The 22,319-nt window shown below is 42.4% G+C and overlaps 1 protein-coding gene and 2 long non-coding RNA genes across 10 annotated transcripts in view; 2 read left to right on the top strand and 1 right to left on the bottom strand.

Moving 5' to 3' along the window:
* LOC139044828 (uncharacterized) overlaps nucleotides 1-13,852 on the top strand; it is a 75,478-nt gene extending 61,626 nt beyond the window's left edge. Inside the window, exons 4-8 of one of the 8 annotated variants that reach the window (XR_011502103.1) lie at nucleotides 4,035-4,251; nucleotides 4,329-4,362; nucleotides 6,343-6,584; nucleotides 6,729-6,818; nucleotides 12,560-13,852. This is a non-coding gene — a long non-coding RNA (uncharacterized lncRNA). Of the gene's footprint in view, nucleotides 1-4,034; nucleotides 4,252-4,328; nucleotides 4,363-6,342; nucleotides 6,585-6,728; nucleotides 6,819-10,018; nucleotides 10,260-12,559 lie in introns of those variants that run through there. The other 7 variants (XR_011502099.1, XR_011502101.1, XR_011502100.1 and 4 more) reach the window with 7 other exon arrangements.
* Nucleotides 1,891-22,125, bottom strand: LOC123283860 (alcohol dehydrogenase 1-like). Its single transcript, XM_044766369.2, has 9 exons — nucleotides 22,024-22,125; nucleotides 20,906-21,007; nucleotides 13,868-14,006; nucleotides 12,725-12,812; nucleotides 12,388-12,607; nucleotides 11,956-12,216; nucleotides 11,133-11,268; nucleotides 7,728-7,866; nucleotides 1,891-4,177 (listed from the first exon to the last, which is right to left on the bottom strand). The coding sequence occupies exons 1-9, from the start codon at nucleotides 22,063-22,065 to the stop codon at nucleotides 4,153-4,155; spliced, it is 1,152 nt and encodes a 383-aa protein (XP_044622304.2). The 5' UTR covers nucleotides 22,066-22,125; the 3' UTR covers nucleotides 1,891-4,152.
* The window catches only part of LOC139044829 (uncharacterized), a 52,272-nt gene continuing 51,335 nt past the window's right edge, over nucleotides 21,383-22,319 (top strand). Inside the window, exon 1 of the long non-coding RNA XR_011502107.1 lies at nucleotides 21,383-22,120. This is a non-coding gene — a long non-coding RNA (uncharacterized lncRNA). The remainder of the gene's footprint in view (nucleotides 22,121-22,319) is intronic.

Below are 22,319 nucleotides of genomic sequence, written 5' to 3'. Positions count from 1 at the left end.
GCCCCAGTGGAAGTCTGTGAAGTTGCTCCTTAGGGCACACAGCCCCAGTATGGTCACGGTCACCCTGGGAGGACAGTGGTTTTGCTGTGACTCGGTGTGGCTGTTTCCCTGCCACGCCTGCCTGTTAAGCTCTACTAGTTGTTAGTTGATTGCTTTGTTCTTTGCAACAATGCCTGGAGCATAAATTGCTCGAGAGGCTGATATAATTCAGTTTGGATTCCTTTGAAGTGCTAGTTTTGAAGTCAGCGTTAGATTTATTTGGAGTCCAGGAAGCGCCCTCCTAGCTGACGCTCTTTCCCCAGTCCTCTCTGATAAACCAGCTGTCTCTGGCAGGGGAAGGGGAGACTGTCTCATTGCTGTGAGCAGGGGTAGAATTCAGGTTCCCCACTCAGCCTGCAGCAACTCCTGAGGGGGGCGTTGCTCCTGATTACCTCCGGGCAGAGGTGAGAACTCCAACTCCCCACTAGGATTCCACTGACACCTCCCTGGTTGGAAAGATAGTTGTGTCTTGTTACTGCTACCCAATGGCCTGTATGGACACTTTGGGGAGTGAGCGGGTGGGGCGTGTGTGTGGAAGAGCAGCCTCATTATTGTTGGGTGGTGAGAGTTCTGCCCCTTCACCAGGCCTCCTCTAACACCACCTTAGGGAACAGCGGGTGGGGGCACCGCATTACTGCAGGGTGTGCATGCAAGTCTAGGCTGCCAGTGACACTGTGTGCTGGGTGCTCATTACCTCAAGGTAGGGTTGAAATGGCCAGCCCTGCTGGTCTAGTGGTTAAGATTCAGCACTCTCACCACCATGGCCCAGGTTTACTTCCTGTCAGGAAACCACACCACCCACCTGTTGGTTGTCATCCTGTGGTGGCTGTGTTGCTGTGATGCTGAAAGCTATGCCACTAGTATTTCAAATACTACCAGGGTGGACAGGTTTCTGTGGAGCTTCCAGACCCAGACAGACTAGGAAGAAGGACCTGGCCACTCACTTCCAAAAAAATTGGCCGTGAAAACCCTATGAATAATAGCAGAGCATCGTCTGATACAGGCCCAGGAGATGAGAGGATGGTGCAAGAAGACTGTGCAGGGTCCTGCTCTCCTGTCCCCAGGGTCACTAAGGAGTTGATGGCACTAGCCAACACAAGGGTTGAAATTTCCGGATCTTTCCTTTGCCTTCTTTGACAGCACCTGGTGGGTGGGTGGGGGTCTGGGGCCTCTTTACAGTCTGAAGTTGGATGCCTAAGCTCCCTGCTGAGACTTTGCCTCATGGGTGGGGCTGGTGCCATGGTTCTCCATGGCGTTTGGTGGGGTTAGAGCGGTTATTGTCTAAGAGCTCTGGGTCCTACCAGGCTGCCCCCTCCCTAACTCTCTGGCTCGAGAGAGCAGGCTTTGGTTGGGGCCTCTTGTCGTCTGCACCCGTGGGTGTTTCAAGGTTTCTGGCTTCTTCAGCTCCAAGTCTTGGATACATGAGGCATAAGGAGGACCCAAGGAGCTCACACCCATATGCTGCCTCGGATCTCAGGTCTCTAGCCTTTCTGCGTCCTTTCCTCCAGCTTTCTGAGTCTTCTTAGGTTTGTTTTATGTATGACGTCCAGGATATTTTATTGTACTTATTGGAAGGACTAGTGAACATGTCTATTCCGTGTTCCCATGGTGGAAGTCCTCTATGAAATCATCTTTAAAAATTCAATGTGTCATCATCAATGAAAGATATTATTCTTTTGATACTTGAATTGTCCTAAATTTGACCAGTGGGAGTAACATTCTGCTGGCTCCTAGTCGTCTTGCCATGGTCTTCTTGGTCTGTGAGCATTTCAGCCACAACAATTCTGCCAGGCTCCCTTTGTACCTGTATCTGTTTTACGGCCAAACACTTGATTTAAAACAAACTTGATATATTTACTTACTTATATTATCATTTAATATTATAATTATTAAATATTAAAGATCATATTATCCATGTTACTACTAACAATAAACCTGCTTATTAGAGTCTAACATTTATTTGCAGTTCTCTTTTGTACTAGGGAGTTTAATCCATTCACGTTATTTTGAATGCTGATATTTTTAGAAGTCTTGATATATTTCCTTACTTTCTTTTCATTCTGCCTTTTCTACCCCTTTTCATTTTGTCCTTTCATGACTTGTTTTGAATTGATTGAACTTCGGATTCACAATCTCAAAATATATTTTTAGTCAGGTGACCTAGAATGTGACCTACTTAGAACCATTACAATAAAATTCCCTGGCTTGGGGTTTCCACCTACCAATCAGTTAGAATAAATTCCAATTGAATTCATCTGAGGGCACATATATTTTTGAGGCAGGAACCAGCCTAAGGAGACGGGGTCATCTGCAAGACCCTGGCCTAACAAGATAAGGCCCCTAACACATCTGCAAGCTGGGGGAATCAGATGGAGGCCACCAAGATCCACATTCTGCAGCCTCGGGACTTTCCTGCCGAACGCATGAGCCCGAGCACCCAGGAGTCCCCTGAAGGTGACCCTAGCCCCATGAGCATAGTAGAAGTCACACCCAGGGAGGGAGAGCTGGCCTGCTAATGATACATGCTACACAGGAGGTGGCATGTCGAACAACAGCACAGACGCAAGCACAATCCCACCTCTACATGCTGTGACAAGGCACTCCTGCCCAGCCTTTGCCTAATAAAAGCCTCATGATCCTGCTCCCTAAGGACCGGGTCACCTGCCCTGTTCCTTTCCACACAGGCCCCCTTGTGCCTCCCTTGTGCAGAAGCTAATAAACTTTTACTTGTCTACTCCCGTTTGTTGTGTCTCTTGATTTCTATCCTGGGGGACAAGAACCCAGGGCGCGGGAATATTTTCACAAAGTATGATACGAGAATTTTCCCTCTCTAAGGCTATTAAAAAAAATAGTCCCTGTTGTTTCCTTTTGCCGTGGGTGGAATATTTACTAGCCCCTCTGGTTTATTTGAGGTCATAGCCCTTGGAAGATGTGGGGTGTGCATGAGTTTCCATTCCAGCTCCCCACATTGAGCCAGCTCCAAGGCTGCATGTTCCTTGCTTTGCCCTTATTACCCCACCACACCGGTTCTTGGATCAGTAAAAGCCATGAGGTCAGATGCAACTTCACTGCTCATTGCTAATTTGCCTTCCTGCTCCCCTGGAGCACCGCACCCCCTCTTTTTAGGTCAAACATGGATTTGAAGGGATGTTTGTTGCATATTATTTTACATTTCTTGGGGTTTCCTACCAGGAATGTCTTTCACATAATCTAGCCAAAGATATAGCCAAAGTGTAGAGCCAACAATTAATTCTTTATAATTTTTGTGACTCTGCTATCATTAAAGAATTTGAGTGGCAATTTTTTGCCTGAGTCCTGCCAGCTACCCTCTCTTTATCCCATGGTTCTGCTTGATGGAATTGACACAGCAAAACCGCAGCCATTTGGCACCAAATTTCATTCGTAATCAGTGGCCAGATTTAACTGTTCAATCACAGGCTGGGGAAATGGAGCAGAGAAAGGGAATGACCAATGGCTCAGCACCGTCCCCAAAACTGCAGTCCCACCATGTGAGAACAGCATATTGAGAAAAATGGAAAGATTTGTTTTTGCTTGAGAAAGGCAGGTAAGATTGAGTGTCATGGAGGTTTACCACTTTTGAAGCATAGTTATCAACCCTTCCATCCTCCAGCTAGGAAAATATGGCCCAATGTATGTCAAGCTCACACTCAAAGAGTTAGTTACCTTTCTTCCCACTACTTGCCCATGAAGGCAGACTATGGGTAGAAGTTCTTTCCATAACAGGACAACTCAGCCACGTGTAGAACACTGGAGAAGGATTCCATACTGAAAATAGACTTTCAAAAATTACAAGCTGTCCATTGAGGCTTATTCATAATATAACAACTATAAAGTGAAATCAGATCATTAGCATGGATAGAAAACCCTTTTCATCACTAATTCTTCATTCTTCTCTTCAAGTGTTTGGCTGAAATGTAAACGTCAGTTTTCAAGTAGTTTATTTTATTATACTTGTTCCATTTCTAAAATTCCAGAAGGGCCCTCTTTCCAATCTTGGGTTCGACATGTTGCAATTCAGTCATCAAAGTGTTGAAAAAGGCAGAAAAGAGTGCTGCTGTGCATGTTCATGCTCCATTTTTACTATCTGGGATCTCAAAACGAGAGGACGCAGCGGATGCTGAAACACAAGAAATCAAACATGGAAATGACTGACTTCCTTGCATAAATGGGCTAGGACAAAATAATCACAGTGTGAGTATTTTAAAAGACAAGTTGTCTACCCATGCCCATTTGTTATCTCTACATTTATCTCCCTGTTTCCCCCACAGGCACCAGAGAACGTCTCCTGAATCAAGTCCGTGGGTAACTGGCAACCCTGGGGTCTGATTTGGGTAATGGAGGCAAACATAAGGGAAGACAGCTTGTGAGCCCTGAGCAGCCATCTCATTTGGGCCCACAGTTAGAGTCTCCTCACTCCATGACTTCTAATCGCCCTTCCTCGGGCCATGAGCTGTGCTGGTGGGAAAGGGGGACTCCTCTAGCCTCTCTCTGTTTTCTCGTGGTGAGTGGCTGCCTGGGGCCCATCCCAGTATTCCACTTCAAATGGTGTTTTCCTAGTTTTGTTCCTCATCTGCTGTGGTGCTACACCTGCACTTTCAATAGCTGTGAAAGAGTTCTCTGTTAGGAAGAATAATAGGCATTGAACATTGTACATTGACAGCCTCCCTAGATGTGTGCAGTATTCTAATTCCTCTGCTCTGAACACGTTAGAGCCCTTGGCTCATTAATTCTTGTTCTTATTTATTCATTCATTCAACAAAATTGTGTTACTGCGCAACTCCCATGTTTCAGGCATTGTGCTTGATGCTGGGGTAGCAATGATAAATGAGATATTCAAAAAACCCACAGTCTAATGATGCAAGCTTATCACTAATCAGGTAGGTAGATTACAGTGTTGGCCATGTCATAACGGGGGAAGCCGCAGGTGCAATGGGGACAGAGAGGAAGTATATGTCACCTCGATTTCTGGGAGCTCGGAGGCCTTGCTAAACTGTGATTTGGACCATGGCTGGGAGTTAAGGAACGTGGAGTGTGGAGGGGGTGGGCATTGGGCACTGATGGGTTTCGGGACAAGGAAATAGGTGTGTGAAGGCTCAGAGACAAGGGAGCCTGTGCCATCCTTTGAGGGGCAGGGACTGGGGGGAAGACTGGAGGCAGCTCAGTGTGGTTGACGGATTGTGTGCAAGGGTGCAATGACAAGACGCGAGAGGAGCATGGAAGATGTAGAGAAAGAGCAGTAAGAGTGCAGGAGAATTTGCTCAGCTGGACACTGGCGATGTGATCCTGGTGGTCACTGCACTGCATGGCCCTGGGTCTTGATTTTCCTCCTCATAAAGCGAAAGTGACAGCCAAATGACCTCAGAGGTCACAATGCTCCTACCCCATAAAAGCTAAGTTCAACAGGTCCCTCTGCACAAAGGTTTCTACAAATGGCCCCTGCTGATGGGTGGGGAGGGTTAATAATCATCCAGCCCAGGGGTCTTTGTGTAAAACCCAGAGGCTTGGTCTGCATTTTTTTCCTCAGGAAAGACTATCTCAGGTTCATTGCCCCCTGTTATGTTCTATTACCACATACACTGTAAATATTACAAAGGGTCAAGTTAATATATTTACCATTGGTGCCAAAGCCTAATGTTCCTAAATCATAAATAATTATCGAGCCAATTCCAATAAAATAAATATAAAGAGAAGGAACATTGCCTGACGGTCCAAGTCAGCAAGATTGCTTGAGGACTTTGTGAATAAGCTGGAGCAAACTGCCTTCTTTCAGGGTCAAGTTGTGAAATTGGTTTCAAGATAAGGAAGATGATGATTGTAAATTAAGATCTGGGGTTTATTTGCAGTCTCCACCTGTTAGTCATAGTTAACGTGAAGGGCAGAAATGGCAGCTTTTCTGATCTTTTGACGTGCTTGTGCACTCTGCAAAAGTGGCCATCTGATAAATAAATGCTAGCTCGCCATCCACTTAGCACCCGTGCCTATCTCATCTCCTCAGGAAATTAGATCCACCTTTTGCATTTTCCCCCACAATTTTGGTGACCTTGGTCTTTAATTTTTTTGAGAATACTAAGTTAAAAATGCTTGACAATCTATGTGTTCTCCAGCTTTCAGTTTAGATTTTCTCACATACACCATTGTATGAAACACTGTGTGAACTTCATGCTGCAAATGGAGAACAATCCTGCAATTTTGCTAAACCCTCAGCATGCTTTTCTTTTTCCTATGAAGGTGAAGCTTCTAGTCCACTGTCAGTAATGTGGGGACTGTCTCTTGTTTTTCCAGGGCTAGCGGTCAACAGATTTCAATACTCTCTCGCTATAAATCTGCTTGGGTCACAGCGCTCTAGAACCCATAATCCTGGTCTCCTCAGCTCTGAACTCCAAATACATAGAAGCACAGCTGTCATCACAGAGCTGCAAAGCGGCTTCAAGGTCAAACAACCCAACACGTGTGTTTTTCAGGTGGTTTGGAACTCGACTGATTTCAGTCAGTCTACTCAGTGCACGTCAATAACTTCAACCAAGGTGCTGTTGATTCCTGTCAGTCCCTACTGGGTGGGACTTCATAGCAATGTCGCAGAGGGAGGCCCAGGAAAGGCAAGATAATATCCTAGGGAAACTCAGTGTTCTTTAGATTCAGCCTTCTCGCACTCTTACTTGTTTCCACAGAAACCATTCTGCGATCAGGACTTTACACTCACTGCCCTCTGGAAACACAATCGGGTCCTTGCAGACTGGATGGTTTGCTGATTACTACAGGCAAGTTTTGTTCTGTCTTCTATGGGCTCTTGTACACAGTTCCCATTTCTACGGCGCCTGTTCCCCAGACGTCAGGTCGCAGCTCTATCAGCTCCCAGGCCCAGCTCAGGGGTGGCCCCTCCGAGGCTCCCCCACCTCCCAGTGAGAAAGGAGCTCTCCAGGTCTTGAAGGCGGAGTCTGGGGTCTTCTGACCAGACATCATAGCCAGCCCTAAATTGGGGTTATTTATGTATGCAGTGCCTTACGCTCCAGTCCAGGACCACGAGTGACCTGAAGACAGTGCTTACATTCAATTCTGTTTCTGCAGTGAGACCAGCACAGTGTTGCCATTAGTCACTTAATGAATGTTTGGTGACTAGAAATACTTGTGAAATATCCAATGGTAAGCTGTTGATTGAAAATAAAAAGCAGCACAAATTGTATCTTGTAAATAAATAACTAATTTTCTGGTGGAAGTTAGCTCATTTCAAAGTTGTATTAGTCATCCCAGGTTGCTAATTAAGTTGTAATTTAATTTTTTGGTCATAAGCAAATAATGAAAATTTTATTATAATGTATTTTTGTACTACTCTTTCTTTATTGGTGTTTCCTTTTTATTTTCACATTTGATCTTAATAGTGGTCTCTCAAGAGAGGAGATATCATTATCCCCATTTTATAGATGAGGACAGTGACCTGGGCAAAGGTAGCCATTTTAGGTCACACACTGACTGAATAAAGGGCTGAGGGCTCCTCACAAGTGACTTAAAGCTCTTTTATTGTCTTTCTCTGAACTGTTTCCCACAACCACCCTCTTTTGACTTGGTCTGAAAACTCATTCTTCATAAGATTTTGGATGTAAGAGTCACACATCTCAGATATCTCACACAGATACATCTTACACACACACCCCACCCACACAAATACTCACCATTTTCCACCTTGGAGCAATTCAAATGCCTCATTGATCCTTTCAAAAGGCAACTTATGCGTTATGAGTGGGTCTATGTTGATTTTTTTTTGCAGGTAGTCAGTCACCAGTTTGGGAATAGAGTCTCTGGTTTTATACTCTGTAGGAGGAAAGGTCAACAATAATGAGAACTGAAAAAATCAAAACTAACCAAAGAATCAAAGGCACTGTTTCTGTATAAAACTGGCAAAAGCATTCATGGGCGAGAGTAAACTATTTACCTCTTGACCCTTTTCCTGATCATCAGAGCAAGGGAACTGGTTCCATGGCAGAACCCAGATCCCGCTCAGGAGTGCTGAGATTACCTAGTATCGCGGAGGAGCCTCTGCGGGCTACAGTGGACTGTGGAGTAGACCCAGCTCTGTCGTGATCACGGACCGACAACTGCAGCTTTCCATTGCCTTCAGGCACTGATGATTTCCTATAACCGCTTACCCTCCATCTGGCTTGATTTGAGTTACCAAGTTCTCCCTCCACCTGAGGCTCTAGATAAATCTTCACAAACCTAGCACTTCAAACTCAGAGATAGGTATCTCTACTTCTTTAGCAGTGTTTTGGAGAGTAAGTGCAGCACAATAGTTGCTGAAGATGCTGGTGGCAAGCTGCCTGGATCCCACTGACGATTTGATCACCGTGAGCAAGGCAGACACAGGCCTTATTTCCCCCATGTCTCTAACTCTGAGGGGACTGAGCTTTAGAGAGGTTAAGTATTTTTCACTGATTGTATTTCTTGTGTCTTTCATTTTCTGTAGTTTATGATGCTTTGGTATCTCAGGCCTTGTGGACGTGGGGAGGGACTGGCCCTCCCAGGGTTACCTAAGTTCTAGGCACAGCACACAGCTTGCTTCAGTGCGCCTTTGATATGCAAACCAACCAATCCCCATCCCCCTCCTTTTATCAGGTGTCAGCAGTCTGGGACACTATTCTCCTGCCCTAAATCACCCCAGGTCAGTTCCCCCACAACTGGGGGCCAACCCTACAGCCCAGACCCTGCTGAAGCTCGCTTGGCTTGCCTAGCCTGCCTTGGCTGTTCCTTTTCAGGAAAACCACAGCAAAGTCTCTGGCCCATGTTTTCTCCTAGCTCTTTCTGCCCCCCCGAGTGACGCTGGGTCTTCCCCATTTGGCCCTGCATGGCGTGGCATGCCCTCTTCTCCTGGGAACTATGATTAATAAACTCTCCTTTCAAGGCAGTTGTCTCTGGGTCTGTCATTTTACAAAATCTGATAAATCAAATCCTGAGTATATTTTAAAACACTGATGCACACCCAGAATGTGGCAAAGCTGAAGCTAGAACCCAGGTCTTTATATTCCCAGCAGACTTCTGTTTCTATAACGTGATGTTCTTTATAAATGCCATGTAAAATTGCATTTAAGGCTATTATGAAATCTTAAGATATGGTAAGAAAAGAAGTTTGAATTGTGTTTTAAAGAGATAGTTGGTACTCTTTATCAGAGCCCTGGCTACAAATATTTTATGTTGCCTAATAGTACAATTCATAGTAAAAGACCTGGGTATTGCGTCATTGGTATGCAGGATTTTGAGTAACATAAAATCTTTTCTGCAAGGAAGTGAATGAGAGGGAAAAACCATCACAGATTTTTCCATCCAGAATGAGAGTTTTGTTAAGGGTGATTTTCCTCAGTCTGTTTGCATATAGTGAGGGAGGAAGGAGACCTGACAGACGCATGATGAAGAGTATTAGAAAATGTGAATAAATTCCTCCATCGAAGCCAAGGACGGCTGGCACTGAGCAGAAATATCAGTGTCAATTACGCTTACGCATTCCAAGCAGCAGCCTAAGCACCTTGAAATAGTTCAATTTTTAAATTGAGCTTTTATTCAAATTGGAAAATTCAGACATCTAGAGTTTCTAGAAAAAAAGAAAAATTTATAATGGGAGGTTGGTCCAGGGTAAAATTTTCTCTAGTATTTGACATCCATGTACTAATCTGATTTTATTTACATTCGGTCAACTCATGCAAAGCAGCACCAGTGAAGAAAGGAAGGAGCACCCAGATATTTTAAACCAGCAAAAAATCCTCCAGTACCATTTGCAATACACGTGCCTTCCTCCTCATCTGTTGTCTGGGCCAATAAACTGCTCTTAATCGTTGTTGTTACTGCTAGAACTCAACGTTAATTTTGTGGCTAATATGTGTCAGTTTATTTTTCCAGGGCTTTACTTGCATTTTCTCGTTTAGCTCTCACTATATTAAATAAGAAAGGAACTATTATCTACCCTATTTTTCAGATGATAAGATGGTGATTAACATGGGGCTGGCCCCGTGGCCGAGTGGTTAAGTTCGCGCGCTCTGCTGCAGGCGGCCCAGTGTTTCGTTAGTTCGAATCCTGGGCGCGGACATGGCACTGCTCGTCGGACCACGCTGAGGCAGCGTCCCACATGCCACAACTAGAAGAACCCACAACGAAGAATACACAACTATGTACCGGGGGGCTTTGGGGAGAAAAAGGAAAAAATAAAATCTAAAAAAAAAAAAAAAAAAAAAGATGGTGATTAACAAGTTTAAATAACTTGCTAAGGTCACACATCTAGTAAGTGATCTAACAGCAAAACTCATGTTTTTAGGCTCCATGCCCCCCTCAAATTAATGTGATCTGAGCGTTCTAGCAAAAGTCAACTGTGCTAATAGAGTGGCTATTTAGATAGATACTTTAAATAAATTTAAAATATTTGAGTATTTAAATTTAAATTAATTAAAATTAAATCTAATTAAAAAGTCAGTTTTCCAGTTGCACTAGGCATACGTCAGGTGTTCAATAGCTACATATGGCTTATGGCTACTGAGCTGGCCAACACAGCTATAGAACATTTTCATCATCACAGAAAATTCTCTTCGACAGTGCTGATCTGGAAGCATACTGGGAGTGGGTTGAGGTGTGGTGAGAGAAGAATTTGGGGGTGTTGTTTGGGAAAGAGAGATTCAAATAGCAGATCACATTAGAGTGGTCTGTTTTGTTCTTAGATAGCAAATTAGTCTGATTGTTAAGGCGAGAATTGAGGGTCAATACAGTGAGAACTTCTTCCAGTCCTATCTTGTGCTGGGGAATGACCCAGGGATGTGAGATGACTCCTCACCAATTATGAAGATCCAGTTGCCAGCGAGCACCCTGAAATGTGGCTCTTCTGCATCTTACTAACAATGGCAAAATATAGTCTATTTTTGGTCGCACAGGTAGTAAACACCTATAGGGAAGGTAAAGGAGTGCTTTTGTGTTTCACACATTGTCTTCTATTTCCTTTCATAGATGAGTGTTTTTCCTAGCTTTTCCCCACTCCATTTCTTGCCAAGCAGAATGCAGCTGGTCAGGTTTCTGGCAAAGGCCATGTGGAATCAAAGACCTACTTCCCAGAATGCCGCCTTTCAGGGTTCTCCCAGCGAGAATCAGCATTGGGTCAAAGGAGAGTTGTGAATCGGAAGGTGCTGCTCCGATAATCACGCACACCCCGTAGCTCAGATGGCAGGACTCCAGAGACGCGACCTAATTTCAGAAAGAGACTGAGGAGAATCTCAGCACCCCAAATCACACTTCTTCTGACTCACAAGCTTAAAACATACTTTTAGGGTAGCTACATGGGAGAAATAACATGGAATAGCATAGTATGTGATATCCCCCTGTGAGATCTCAGGCAAGCTGCTTTAACTTATTGACAACTGAGATTTTCAATCTTGAAAATGAGGATTAATACTTATTTCATAAAATGATATGAAGATTTAATGCGAAAAAGTATGTAAATATTTCCGCACAGTACAAGGCATGTAAGATGTGCTCAAAAATACCAGTTAAGATGTGGCCCAGATGGCACAGTGGTTAAATTTGCACATTCCACTTTGGCGGCCCGGGGTTCGCTGGTTCGGATCCCGGGTTTGGATCCCGGGTGCGCACACGTTACCACTTGGCAAGCCATGCTGTGGTAGGCGTCACAGATATAAAGTAGAGAAAGATGGGCATGGATGGTAGCTCAGGGCCAGTCTTCCTCAGCAAAAAGAGGAGGATTGGAAGCTGTTAGCTCAGGGCTAATCTTTCTCAAAAAAGTAAAAATAAAATAAATAAATAAAAAATGACCAGTTAAAAATGACAATAATTTTGTGTCTTCATGAAGATAATTTAAGGTGTCCCCACATGTTGACAGGCAGCTCCCATTCACCGTGCCCCAAGCCCACATACCATGGTATCGATGAGTCCCACGGCCTCAAAGGCAAAGTCGACACCAAAGCCCGTCATTTCCACCACCACCTGCTGGACGGGCTTCTTGAGCTTCCGAGGGTTGAGACAGTCAGTGACGCCTAGCGCTCTTGCCCGGGGAAATTTCTCCTCATTGACGTCAACCCCGATGATCCTAGAGGCACCAGAGGCTTTGCAGGCCATGACGACGGCCGAGCCGATTCCTCCAAGTCCAAAGACCACACAGGTGGAGCCGGGGGTGACCTGCAAATCCACAACATAAACTTCCATGAGTCGTCCAGAGCTGATGCTCCTGTGTTAATAGGAAGGAAAAAGGCCACTTTGTTTTCTCTCTCACGGGAGAAGCTCTCTGACCACATGGCTCCCAGCATGTGGATAGAGCCACTGAAAAACAGCACGAGAGTGCATGCCCACCTTTGCGGTGTTGAACACAGCTCCAAAGCCTGTAGGCACCTCACAGCTCATGATACAGACTTTATCCATGGGAGCAGCAGCATCGATTTTCCCCACTGCAATCTCATGCACAACAGTGTATTCAGTGAACGTGCTGGTGCCATAAAGATGATAAATCTTCTTTCCTCTGCAGGTGAATCTGCTGGTTCCATCTAACATTAATCCATTTGGAGAAAGAACACTATTTCACAGATACAGAAAGTGACAAGAAGAGAAATACAGGATTTTAGCTCCCAGTCAATACCTGTACCAGTGAAACCAAATTGGGTGAAAGGAGGTCAAAGAAAGTGCCACTAACTTTTCTTTCAAGCACAAGTTGCCCTTGGGGTGTAAGCAGGAGCTGCATTCTCTGCACTCTGGAAGAGGGAACATTAAGACTTTGTCTCCTGAGGAAAGAAGAACAAAGAAAGTGATGACCAGCTTGGGTGTAGGGATGGAGTGCAAGAAACACCATATTTATCGACAGGACCTTGTTTGTAGTAGGTGTTAGCAATTCGCTCTAATGATAGTTCCTATCTTTGGAAGTTAATCATCATTTCACTTTGGAATGGAAACAAATCCATTTTAATGCAAGTGCATCTTCAAAATACAAAATAATAGAGAGCTAAGTCGGAGAATGAGAGCAACATCTGTGGCATGAGGCTTGTCTATCTTGGTTAGTGTTCTATGCCAGGAGCCTAGCAGTGTTTCACCTGACACGTGCTTAATAAACATTTGTTGAAAAAATGAATTAATACCCTAGTGTTAGTGGGAGAATTAATACTCATGATAAGATATTATATCATTGATTAAGAGCCCCGAATTTGAGGTAAGGCAGCCTGTGTTTTCATCCTAGCTTTCCATTAAGTAGCTAAACCAGCTGAATGGGAATTAATTTGCCAGTTTCTATTTTCTCATACATAAATGGGCATAAAATATCTATGACATATGTTTGTTGTTAGAATAGTGCGTGATCTTGTAAAGCATCTTGCAAAGTGTTTGAAACATGAATTATATCCAATGTGGAAGACAGAACTACAAATTCTGGAGGAAACTTTATTATAGGTGATGCCTACTTCAGACAATTTAAACGGTTAGTACGTGTGTTTGTGACAATGTGCGGGGTTGTGCGTGTGCGTATGTGTGTAAGAAATGCTCTTAATCGTACATACTTTTAATCTCAGGATATTCCAATATATTGTATAGATTTGCAATGTTTAGTTCTATTTGGGAAAGGTAGACTAGAAGATTCTTTTTCTGTGAGTCCTTTCAGTCAAACACAAAACTGCAAGCTTCTGCATCTTAGGCTACCTCATTTTTTATATCTGGTGTGTGACTGCATTTACATTTTTTTGTCTATATGTGATGAGTTTGGCGATCTTTGTGGTGGTTTTGGGGAAATGTTAGGAGTGAGTTAGGAAAGAATTTACTGGGTTGGTACAGATCTTGGCCAGCGACCTACCTGGTTTCACACTAGTTACACTGTCTCCAGTACTCTCAACGATTCCAGCTCCCTCATGGCCCAAAATCATAGGAAAAGGAACTCTGAGTTTGCCTTCTAGGATGTGCAGATCTGTACCACAGAGCCCAGAAGACAGAATCTGAAAGGTGATTAAATGATTGGAGATAAATGCCCTGTCATAAATTAGATCTTTCTGACGAACGCGGTATTTCCAAGTCTGGAGGCAGAGCATGTTCTTGAAGGCCTGGGCTGTAAATTCAACACGTTATTGATTGTGCCCATGTAGTACAGCTGTTTCAGAAAAAGGACCAAAACACATAGTTTGCCTCTGTCTTTATAATTTTCCCTAGGTCTCTTTAACATCACAAACAGCAGTGAAGTATTTTCTAGCTTTTTGCCAAGGAGAGCTGTGTGTTCTGTGGGATGTGATAACGCAAACAACTCAAACTTCATGGTCTGTTTTGATACCTGTTCTTAAATATAGGGAACCCCTGGGTAATGCCAAACTCATGCTTCTCCCCCTGCATCGCCCCTGCTTCCCCGCGCCCCCAAAAGAAGAAGCCTAAACAGAAGTGTTTTCAGGTCTAGTTCCCTGTCCTGATCCTGGCACATTAGTTCATGACTTCCAGCTAATATCCCAAAGGACAGGAGGGGAGGCCCTTTCTTGGAAGACTGTGCCTTGGTTCACAGTTTTCTTTCTTTTTCCTGCTTATGACTGGTTTCCTTCCCTAGGGATTCCAGCAGAAAATGTCAGTCAGCTTTCCTCCATGCGAGGAGATTCCACAACTGAATGGAGCTGGTGGGAAATCGCACGTTATTCTTACGTCCACACTGTTCACTTGGCACATGTTTAAAGCACTAACGAGTTCTGTCTAGATATTTTCCTTACTATGTTTTTTCCCACTCAGCATACGTCGATCCTTGGAGCTCTGATACTTTTTCCAGTCCGATTGTTCAGTAGAACGCTGACTTACTTCTTTTATTCCTTTCTGATCTTTGGAGGTGGAAGACATGTATGTGTATGTCTTCCTGATCTGTTTCCTCAAGTTTTTGGTCAGAATAGCTGTCCTGGCCAGCTCATGTCTCTCCACCTTGGTTCTGACCATAGGAAATCTCAGACTGATCACATGTCCAGGTTATTGGTATTCGATCCTTTATCCAGTTCTCTGAGCCAATATAGCTGTCCAGTAACAGTTGCTGGTTCCACCTCCCCTAACCAAAATCATCCTCCTGTCTACCCTTTTTGTTTTCCAAACTGTTTTAGGCTGTTCTCCCATCTTTTGTACTCTGAATGAACTTCATGTTCTGTTCTTTTCCTATTTCAATTAACTAGTTTAAAAAATTAACACTGGGTACCTCATTTGTAAAATTAGAACAATCGTACTTAACTTGTAAGATTGTCGTCAAGTATAAGTTAAAAGTTATACACAGGTAGTTCAGCTTCCTGCATGGTGTGGTAGCCTCTTTCAGATTTGACTCCCCACTAAGGACATGTAGAAAAGCTGGGCGCAACATTGAAAAAAGAACACTAGCAATGGATAAATAAAAATCATGTATCGACTGATAGGACGCAACGATAAAACTTCAGTGACACCCTTGCCAGAAGTCATTACCTGGTCTACCTGGGAAATAGCAAACCAGCTGAACAGAGGGACGTTCTACAGAATCTATGCTCTATAATCTTCAACAGTGTCAGGGCCATGATAACCAAGGACAGATTGAGGAATGGCTCTAGATTGGAGACTCAACTGATATGAAAACTAAATGTAATGTGGGATGTTAAGCTGGGTCCTTTATGAAAGTGGAGGTTATTCGGTCAATTGGCAAAACTTGAATTGAGTCTATGATAACATATTCGTAATGTATCAATGTTAAGTTTGTAATTTTACTGGTTTATTTTGATGGTGTATAATTATGTAGGAAAATTTTCTTATTTTCTTGAATTACACAAGAAGTAGGGGTTCTTAACCAGGGATTCTCAATGAGATATGGAATTCAGCAAGAGATCATAATCAAAAAGAAAACCTCATAAAGCTTTTTAGACTTGAATGCTGTATGATGGACAGTGATTAAGCAGCCCCATTAACAGTTCCTTAGGGGGTCAGTCAGTGCCACAAAGCAGTGTGTATAAAGCTGGTGTTCTTTGGGCTGAGCTTATACTCAGAATTTAATGAGAGGTGGGGGGAGGGGCATTGATAATTGATAAGCACTGCATTGCATGGAGAGGACGACAATTGGCTGACGATGTCAACTCTCCTCTTTCTATTATCTCCTAAATCCTCCCGTTCTGTGCTGCTGAGTAACTTTGAAAAATGAACAAATTTGCTGCTACACTCCATTGCAAAACATGGATTCTGTATTTTAGAAGGGAATTATACAGTGAAAGCTCCCGTTGAGCATTATGCCCTTCCATTTTATTCTTTATCTGAACACGGCTGACAATCCATTGTGGCAATTTCTGAAGATGAGGTTTGAGATGGAAGAGGAAGATTCGAGGCCTAATTCTGCTGACAATTTTGGTAAGGTTGTGATGAAGAATTACAACAATCTGAGTAATTTCATTGCAATAGTGCAAAATGCCCAGGATAGTCAAGGAAAGTTGAAGAACAAACTATGGGGCTAATTCTGTAAGATACCAAGACTTATTATAAATCTATCATAATAAGACCATTTAGTTTTGGTGCAAGGATAAAAAAAATAGACCAATAGATCAATGGAGCAGAATAAAACACATGAAAGAGATCCAAACACGCTGGGTCACTTGAATTATGACAAAGAGGGCACTGCAGTGCAGTGAGATGAGCAGAGTTTTCAAATGATGCAGGTCAACTTGATGGGTAAGTAGAAAGAAGATGACACCAAGACCTCTGCCTCACAAGAAACACAATACAATCACTCCTGGGTGATTTAAATTTATAAATCTCAATGTGAAATGAAAATTAGTTAAGATTCTAGACAAAAGCAAGGAAATGATCTTCAAGACTTTGGGGCAGGCAATGATTTCTTAATTGGGACAGGAGCAATACTAGCCGTTAGGGAAAAGGTGTATCAATGGGCTGCTGTAAAATTAGGAAATTCCTTTCATAAATATAAGCCAGTAAGAGAGTGGAAAAGCAAGCCACAGATTGGAAGAAGGTATTTGTAACACTTACAGTCAACTGAATGGGTTGTATGCAGAATATATATGTTAAAAAACAACAAATCAATAAGAAAAAGGCGACAACTTGTTAGAAAACAAATAGGCAAGTGACATCATCTGCTTCACAATGAAGGATATCCAAATGGCCAAATAGCATATGAAAGGTGCTCAAACTCATTAGTTATCGGGCAAATGCAAATTTAAATCATAATGCAATATCACTACACTCCCAGTAGAAAAACTAAGATAAAATGACTGATAATATCAAATGTCAGATGTGTACAAACTAGAAGACTTGCATTCCTGGCAGGAAGGTCATTTTATGTATTTTTATCAGTTATGGACCAATTCTCCGTAGCGTGTTGGGCACCAGATCTTGGTAGCAGACAGGCTAGTACACGCCATGATAAGCATGAGAAAGGTGAGAAGAAACGTGCCATCTGTCTGTCTCCCTCACTATTGTGACATGGTCACAAGATGACAGGGCTGATTGAAGAAAGAAATGGCTCCTCTTTCTAAACATTTTAATTCTTGCAGAACATATTACTACTTTGTTAGTTAGGTTAGGCGATGCCCAGTCTGTTACAAAGTTTAAAGAAAAGCATATTGCCTCCCTATATCTAACACAAATAAAGTGAAAAGGAAATAAAATTCCTTAAATGCTGCTACTGAGAACTTTTCATAACATTACACAGAAAGTGTTCTAGCCAAGGTCAATGGTAAAAACTTTTTCAAACCTGACTCTGGCAGAAAGTGACATTTTCCACCAAAGTGTGTTTAAAATGGATCGATCATTGTCAATGACTGTGAAAGATGCCAAGGAGACGAGAGAAACAAAGAGCTCAGACGCGAGAGAGTACGAAATGATTTACCCCTGCTAGAGGGGTAAAGCACGCAGCCAGGTTTCTGTGGCATGTATTGGATGGAAATAAATTTTTCTTGGGTAACAATTGACTGTGGACCAGTTCATAAAATGCTACATTTTGAGCAAACGTGGTATGAGGAATAACGAAGGTTTGGAATCAAGAGGGGACATCCCAGTGCAGATGGTACTGGGGTCATGATCGGACACGATATAGTGCAGTTCTTTGGAACTTGAAAGAAGCATCTCAGCTGAGCATCCCCGCTAACAACATTTAGCCATGATGTTGAAAGGTGGCAGTGAACTAGCGTCTAACTGGAGATTCTTATAGCTCATGTGTTTGTTGTCAACCACGTAGCCACAGTTTTAAAATTTCAGCCTGTGGGTTCAGTTATGACCAACGAGTGGGCTGCCAAGTGTATTTGACATCTGAAGTGGATATTTTTAAATATTCCTTCATCCACTAAAAGTTTGAACTTTGATCCTTTGGTTATATTCAGATATAATAATGTTTTATAATATCATAATGTTTTATGTCAATTTTTTTCAGTAACTAAATGAATTTTAATAAAAGTGGAGCATCTGCAAAAGGTTGAATTTAGGCTGTTATTAAATCCTACCACTGATGGATATTTTATTATCTGGATTTGTGCTTTAGTTTAAAAACAAATAATAATTAAAAAAAGAAGAAGAAAGGTTAATTTTAAGGATATCTTTAACTTAGATTCAGTGAAATATTTCATGTATGAAGTAAAATTTGCACTTAACAAGCAAAATTATTACACTCTGCAATTCAGCCTGAAGGACTTCCTTGAATATTTCTTGTACGTCAAGTCTGCTCGCAGCATATCATCTCCGTCTTTTTAAAATCTGGGAATGTACTTCACCTTCCCTTTGATAGTTTTGCTGGAGCTTTGGCTGGTAGTTTTTTCCCTTAAGCACTTTGACTGTGTCACCCCAGTGCCCTCTGGGCTGCATTGTTTCCAATGTTCATTGTTAGTCTTATTGGGGTTTCCTTGTATGTGACGTGTCATTTTTCTCTCTCTCATTTCAAGATTTTCTCTTTGCTTTTGTCTTTGAACGTAGACTTTGACTATGATGCGGCTGGGTGTTCATCTCTGTTCATTCTAGTTGGAATTCATGAGGGTCTTAGATATGTAGATTGATGTTTTTCAGCACATTTCGGAATGTTTTCAGCAACTGTCTCTTTCAATATTTTTTTCTGCCCCTTTTTCTCTCTTTTCTCCTTCTGGGACACCCACTATGCATCTGTGGACATGCTCGGTGGCTTTCCACAGGTCTGTGAGGGTCTGTTTAGTTTTCATCACTCATTTTACTTTTGCTCTTCAGGTTGTGTAATCTCTAATGATCTGTCTTCAAGTTTGCTGATTACTTCTTCTGCCAGTAGATTATTTCAAATCTACTCCAGTGAGTACCTCCAGTACATTTTTCATTTCATTGATTAAACTTTTCCACTCCATGTTTTTCAATTTCTGTTTCTTTATTGATATTCTCTTTTTCGCTGAGTCATAGCCATCATGCTTTCTTTTAACTATTTCAGCATGGTTTTCTTTAATTCTTAGAACATATTTACAATAGCTGATTTGAAGGCTTTGCTAAATCCAATCTCTGGGGCCCCTCAAAGGTCATTTTGATTGTCTGCTGTCTTTCTTGTTTAAAGGTCACACTGTCCTGTTTCTTTATAGGTTGTAATCTTTTGTTCAAAACTGGACATTTTAGGTAATATATTTTAGCATCTCTGGATTCTGATTAGTCTCCCCTCCATCCAATCTTCCCTCTGGGACTTGTTGATGCCACTGTTCTCGTTAGTCCATTTAGTGGCTCATGTAGGCTAGTTCTGTGAAGTCCATGCCCCTCTCCCCCACTCTCCACCAATGTAGTATCTCTGACGTCATGCTCAGGTTACCAGTTTTTTCCATTGGTATGTTTTTAAATAAAATAAAACCCAGAAGTTGTCCTTGGATCAACGCGGCTTCAAGCCTGCTAGTGCCTGATCCAAGGTTGTGCTCAAGCCCCTGAAGCTAGCAAGGCTTTTATTCTTTGTTGATGTGTCTGTGTGTATCTTGGGGAATGCCTTCGATCTGCCCCAGGTTCAGGCAGTGACTCGAGTTCTCAAGTGCCTACTCTGGTTGCTCCTAAGGCATGCTCACCGCCTCTGGGAACCCCAGGGACAGAAGTGATCTTGGCAGGGCTCCTTTTAACTGTCTCTTTCCCTGGTTCTCTCTGCTCAACTTGCTGCTACTAGTTTCCTGGAGCTTTAGGCCTTGTCTTATTTGCTTTTCGCTATGATCTCTATTGTTTTTGACACTGCCTTAAGTCACGACTTCCTCCACACTGTCTTCCAAAGAAAGTCAGCCCTCTCAGCAGAGCTGCAGCTATATATGGTCCTCCTTTCTTGCCTTTCTCCCTGATTGGAACTTCTACACTGTCGCATCACAGTTGTGGGAGAGGATGGTGGCTGGCTTGCTTCTTCTCGAGTGACAATTTTGCCCTATGAGTGGGCAAATGGTAGCCTGAGTTCTTTCCATCTTGCCCTTCCCAGTGTGGAACCTACCAGGGAGGGCTGGCAAGGAAGGGGGCGATCTGGGCTCCAGTATTCGAGGTCAGTCCTGTGGAGTAGAGCCTCTATGGGTGGGAGCTGGGGGTGGGGAGGGAGCATTGTCTTCTCAGCCATGGCCACTGGGAATAGAGTGCCTGCTCTATCAGATAGCTGCATATCAGAATAACTTTATAATTGTGAAAAAAACAAGAAGTTTATGGGTGGATAATTTCCTCTGTTGATTTTTGAAGTGTTTAAAAACAACAGTGTATCTAAAACATTTAATATTTCAGCTTTTAGACATATTTGTGCCACTTTAACAAAATGAAATGACCTCACTATTATATATGGTAATATCGATCTAAGTATAAAGCAGAAGGAATCTTAATTATCTTTAAGTAGAAAATGCCATTTGTAAAATTATTGTAAACACACGTATCCACATCCATACCTACTAAAAGTCTCATTTATATTTACCTTAATTCGAACCTCTCCAGCCTTTGGTGGGTCCACTTTGACCTCTTCAATGGACAGGGGAGCATTTGCTGTCCAGGCAATGGCTGCCTGGCATGTGATAACCTGTTAAAAATGTAATAAAAAGATGAAGTGGGCTTATTGCTATTAAATAAAATTGGGTGACATACACAGTTAAATTCACTTCTACCATGCTAACTGGTTGCTCTGATGATCTCACTTTGAAATGCAGATGATCTCCTTCATTCCTTGAAAGCAGTCACGCACACAGACACATATATATCTGAATGAGAATATAAAATGCTGTAATAGGAAATCAGTGATATCCATCTGTAGAGAAATGTATATATATAGCTCTCTACATAGCTCATGTCATCTATGAGATAGATAGATAGTCAGCCTTGGTTTAAAAAGTTATTTTATGCCAGGCATGTGATGCATTTTATTCTTAGAGGATTTCTTTTCTGCATTCCAAATGACACAAGATGTTAATGTTGGCCAAATGATCTATGGAGCAAAGTTCAGTTTATAGAGTCAAAATTTATGCATTATAATTTCTAATATTAATCATTTATTTAAAATGGAGAAGATTAGAATTCATCATGCAAAGAAAATTATAAGAAACGATGGATGTTACCTTGGATATAGGACAAAAGAAACAATATTAATTTTGCTCCTTTAGTCAAATTCATTCTTAGAGAATATCATGTGGAACATTTTATCATACCTGAGTACGTAGTTTCTGTGTCTTATAACTCTTGTTCATTTATTGCATTTTTGTTTTTAAATCTCTATGCAGTTCAAGTTTAGATATTCATTGACTGATTTTTTCCTATATTAATAGGTGGCTGCCTTTGGAGGATGATTTTAACTTTGTAGGAGAATATTTTTACTTTACAGAAAGATGGATTGTTTCTTTAAACAACAATAGTTCTTATTTCATCACAGTTGTGATCTTATTTCCTAAACCCTGACTTACAAATTACCAGGAATATTTCCATTGCATACAGCATGGTACACATATTCCCATGGCAACTTCAACACGGCCTTGGATAATAAAGTCTTACCCGCTAAGATCATAGAAAGGACTACACTTCAGAAAAGAGCAAACAGTGACTTACTTTGCCAGCCATTTCCGTGGAGAGTTGAGCTTGCTCCATCATCCCCTCTGGCCGCTGCAGACGTGACAGCTCCTCTGCCTCTTCTCACCTGTTCAGAGTAAGTACCACAGTATTCTCACACCCAGAGTGACTCACAGCTGCCACACACCAATCAGGGAGGGAGGGAGGAGGAGAAGGGAGGGGAGAAAGGAAAACTGAAGGAGAGAGGGAGAAGGAAGATGGGAGATGTGAGGTGGGGAGAGGAAGCATGAGGATGAGAACAATTTGAAGAGAAAGGAAGGAGGATTATTGAAAGA

This window comes from Equus asinus, chromosome 3 (genome assembly GCF_041296235.1).
Source record: "Equus asinus isolate D_3611 breed Donkey chromosome 3, EquAss-T2T_v2, whole genome shotgun sequence".
Classification (NCBI taxonomy): domain Eukaryota; kingdom Metazoa; phylum Chordata; class Mammalia; order Perissodactyla; family Equidae; genus Equus; species Equus asinus.
This window is presented reverse-complemented; position numbering and strand designations above follow the sequence as displayed.

Bases quoted from the DNA above. Each gene is read 5' to 3' on its own strand.
- LOC123283860 (XM_044766369.2), bottom strand. From the start codon at position 22,065: ATGATGGAGCAAGCTCAACTCTCCACGGAAATGGCTGGCAAA. The intron at 14,007-20,905 runs GTAAATATAAAT...ATCACCTTTCAG, and splicing joins CTGGAGAGGTTCGAATTAAG to ATTCTGTCTTCTGGGCTCTG. The intron at 11,269-11,955 runs GTATGTGGGCTT...TTCTGAAATTAG, and splicing joins TGGGACTCATCGATACCATG to GTCGCGTCTCTGGAGTCCTG.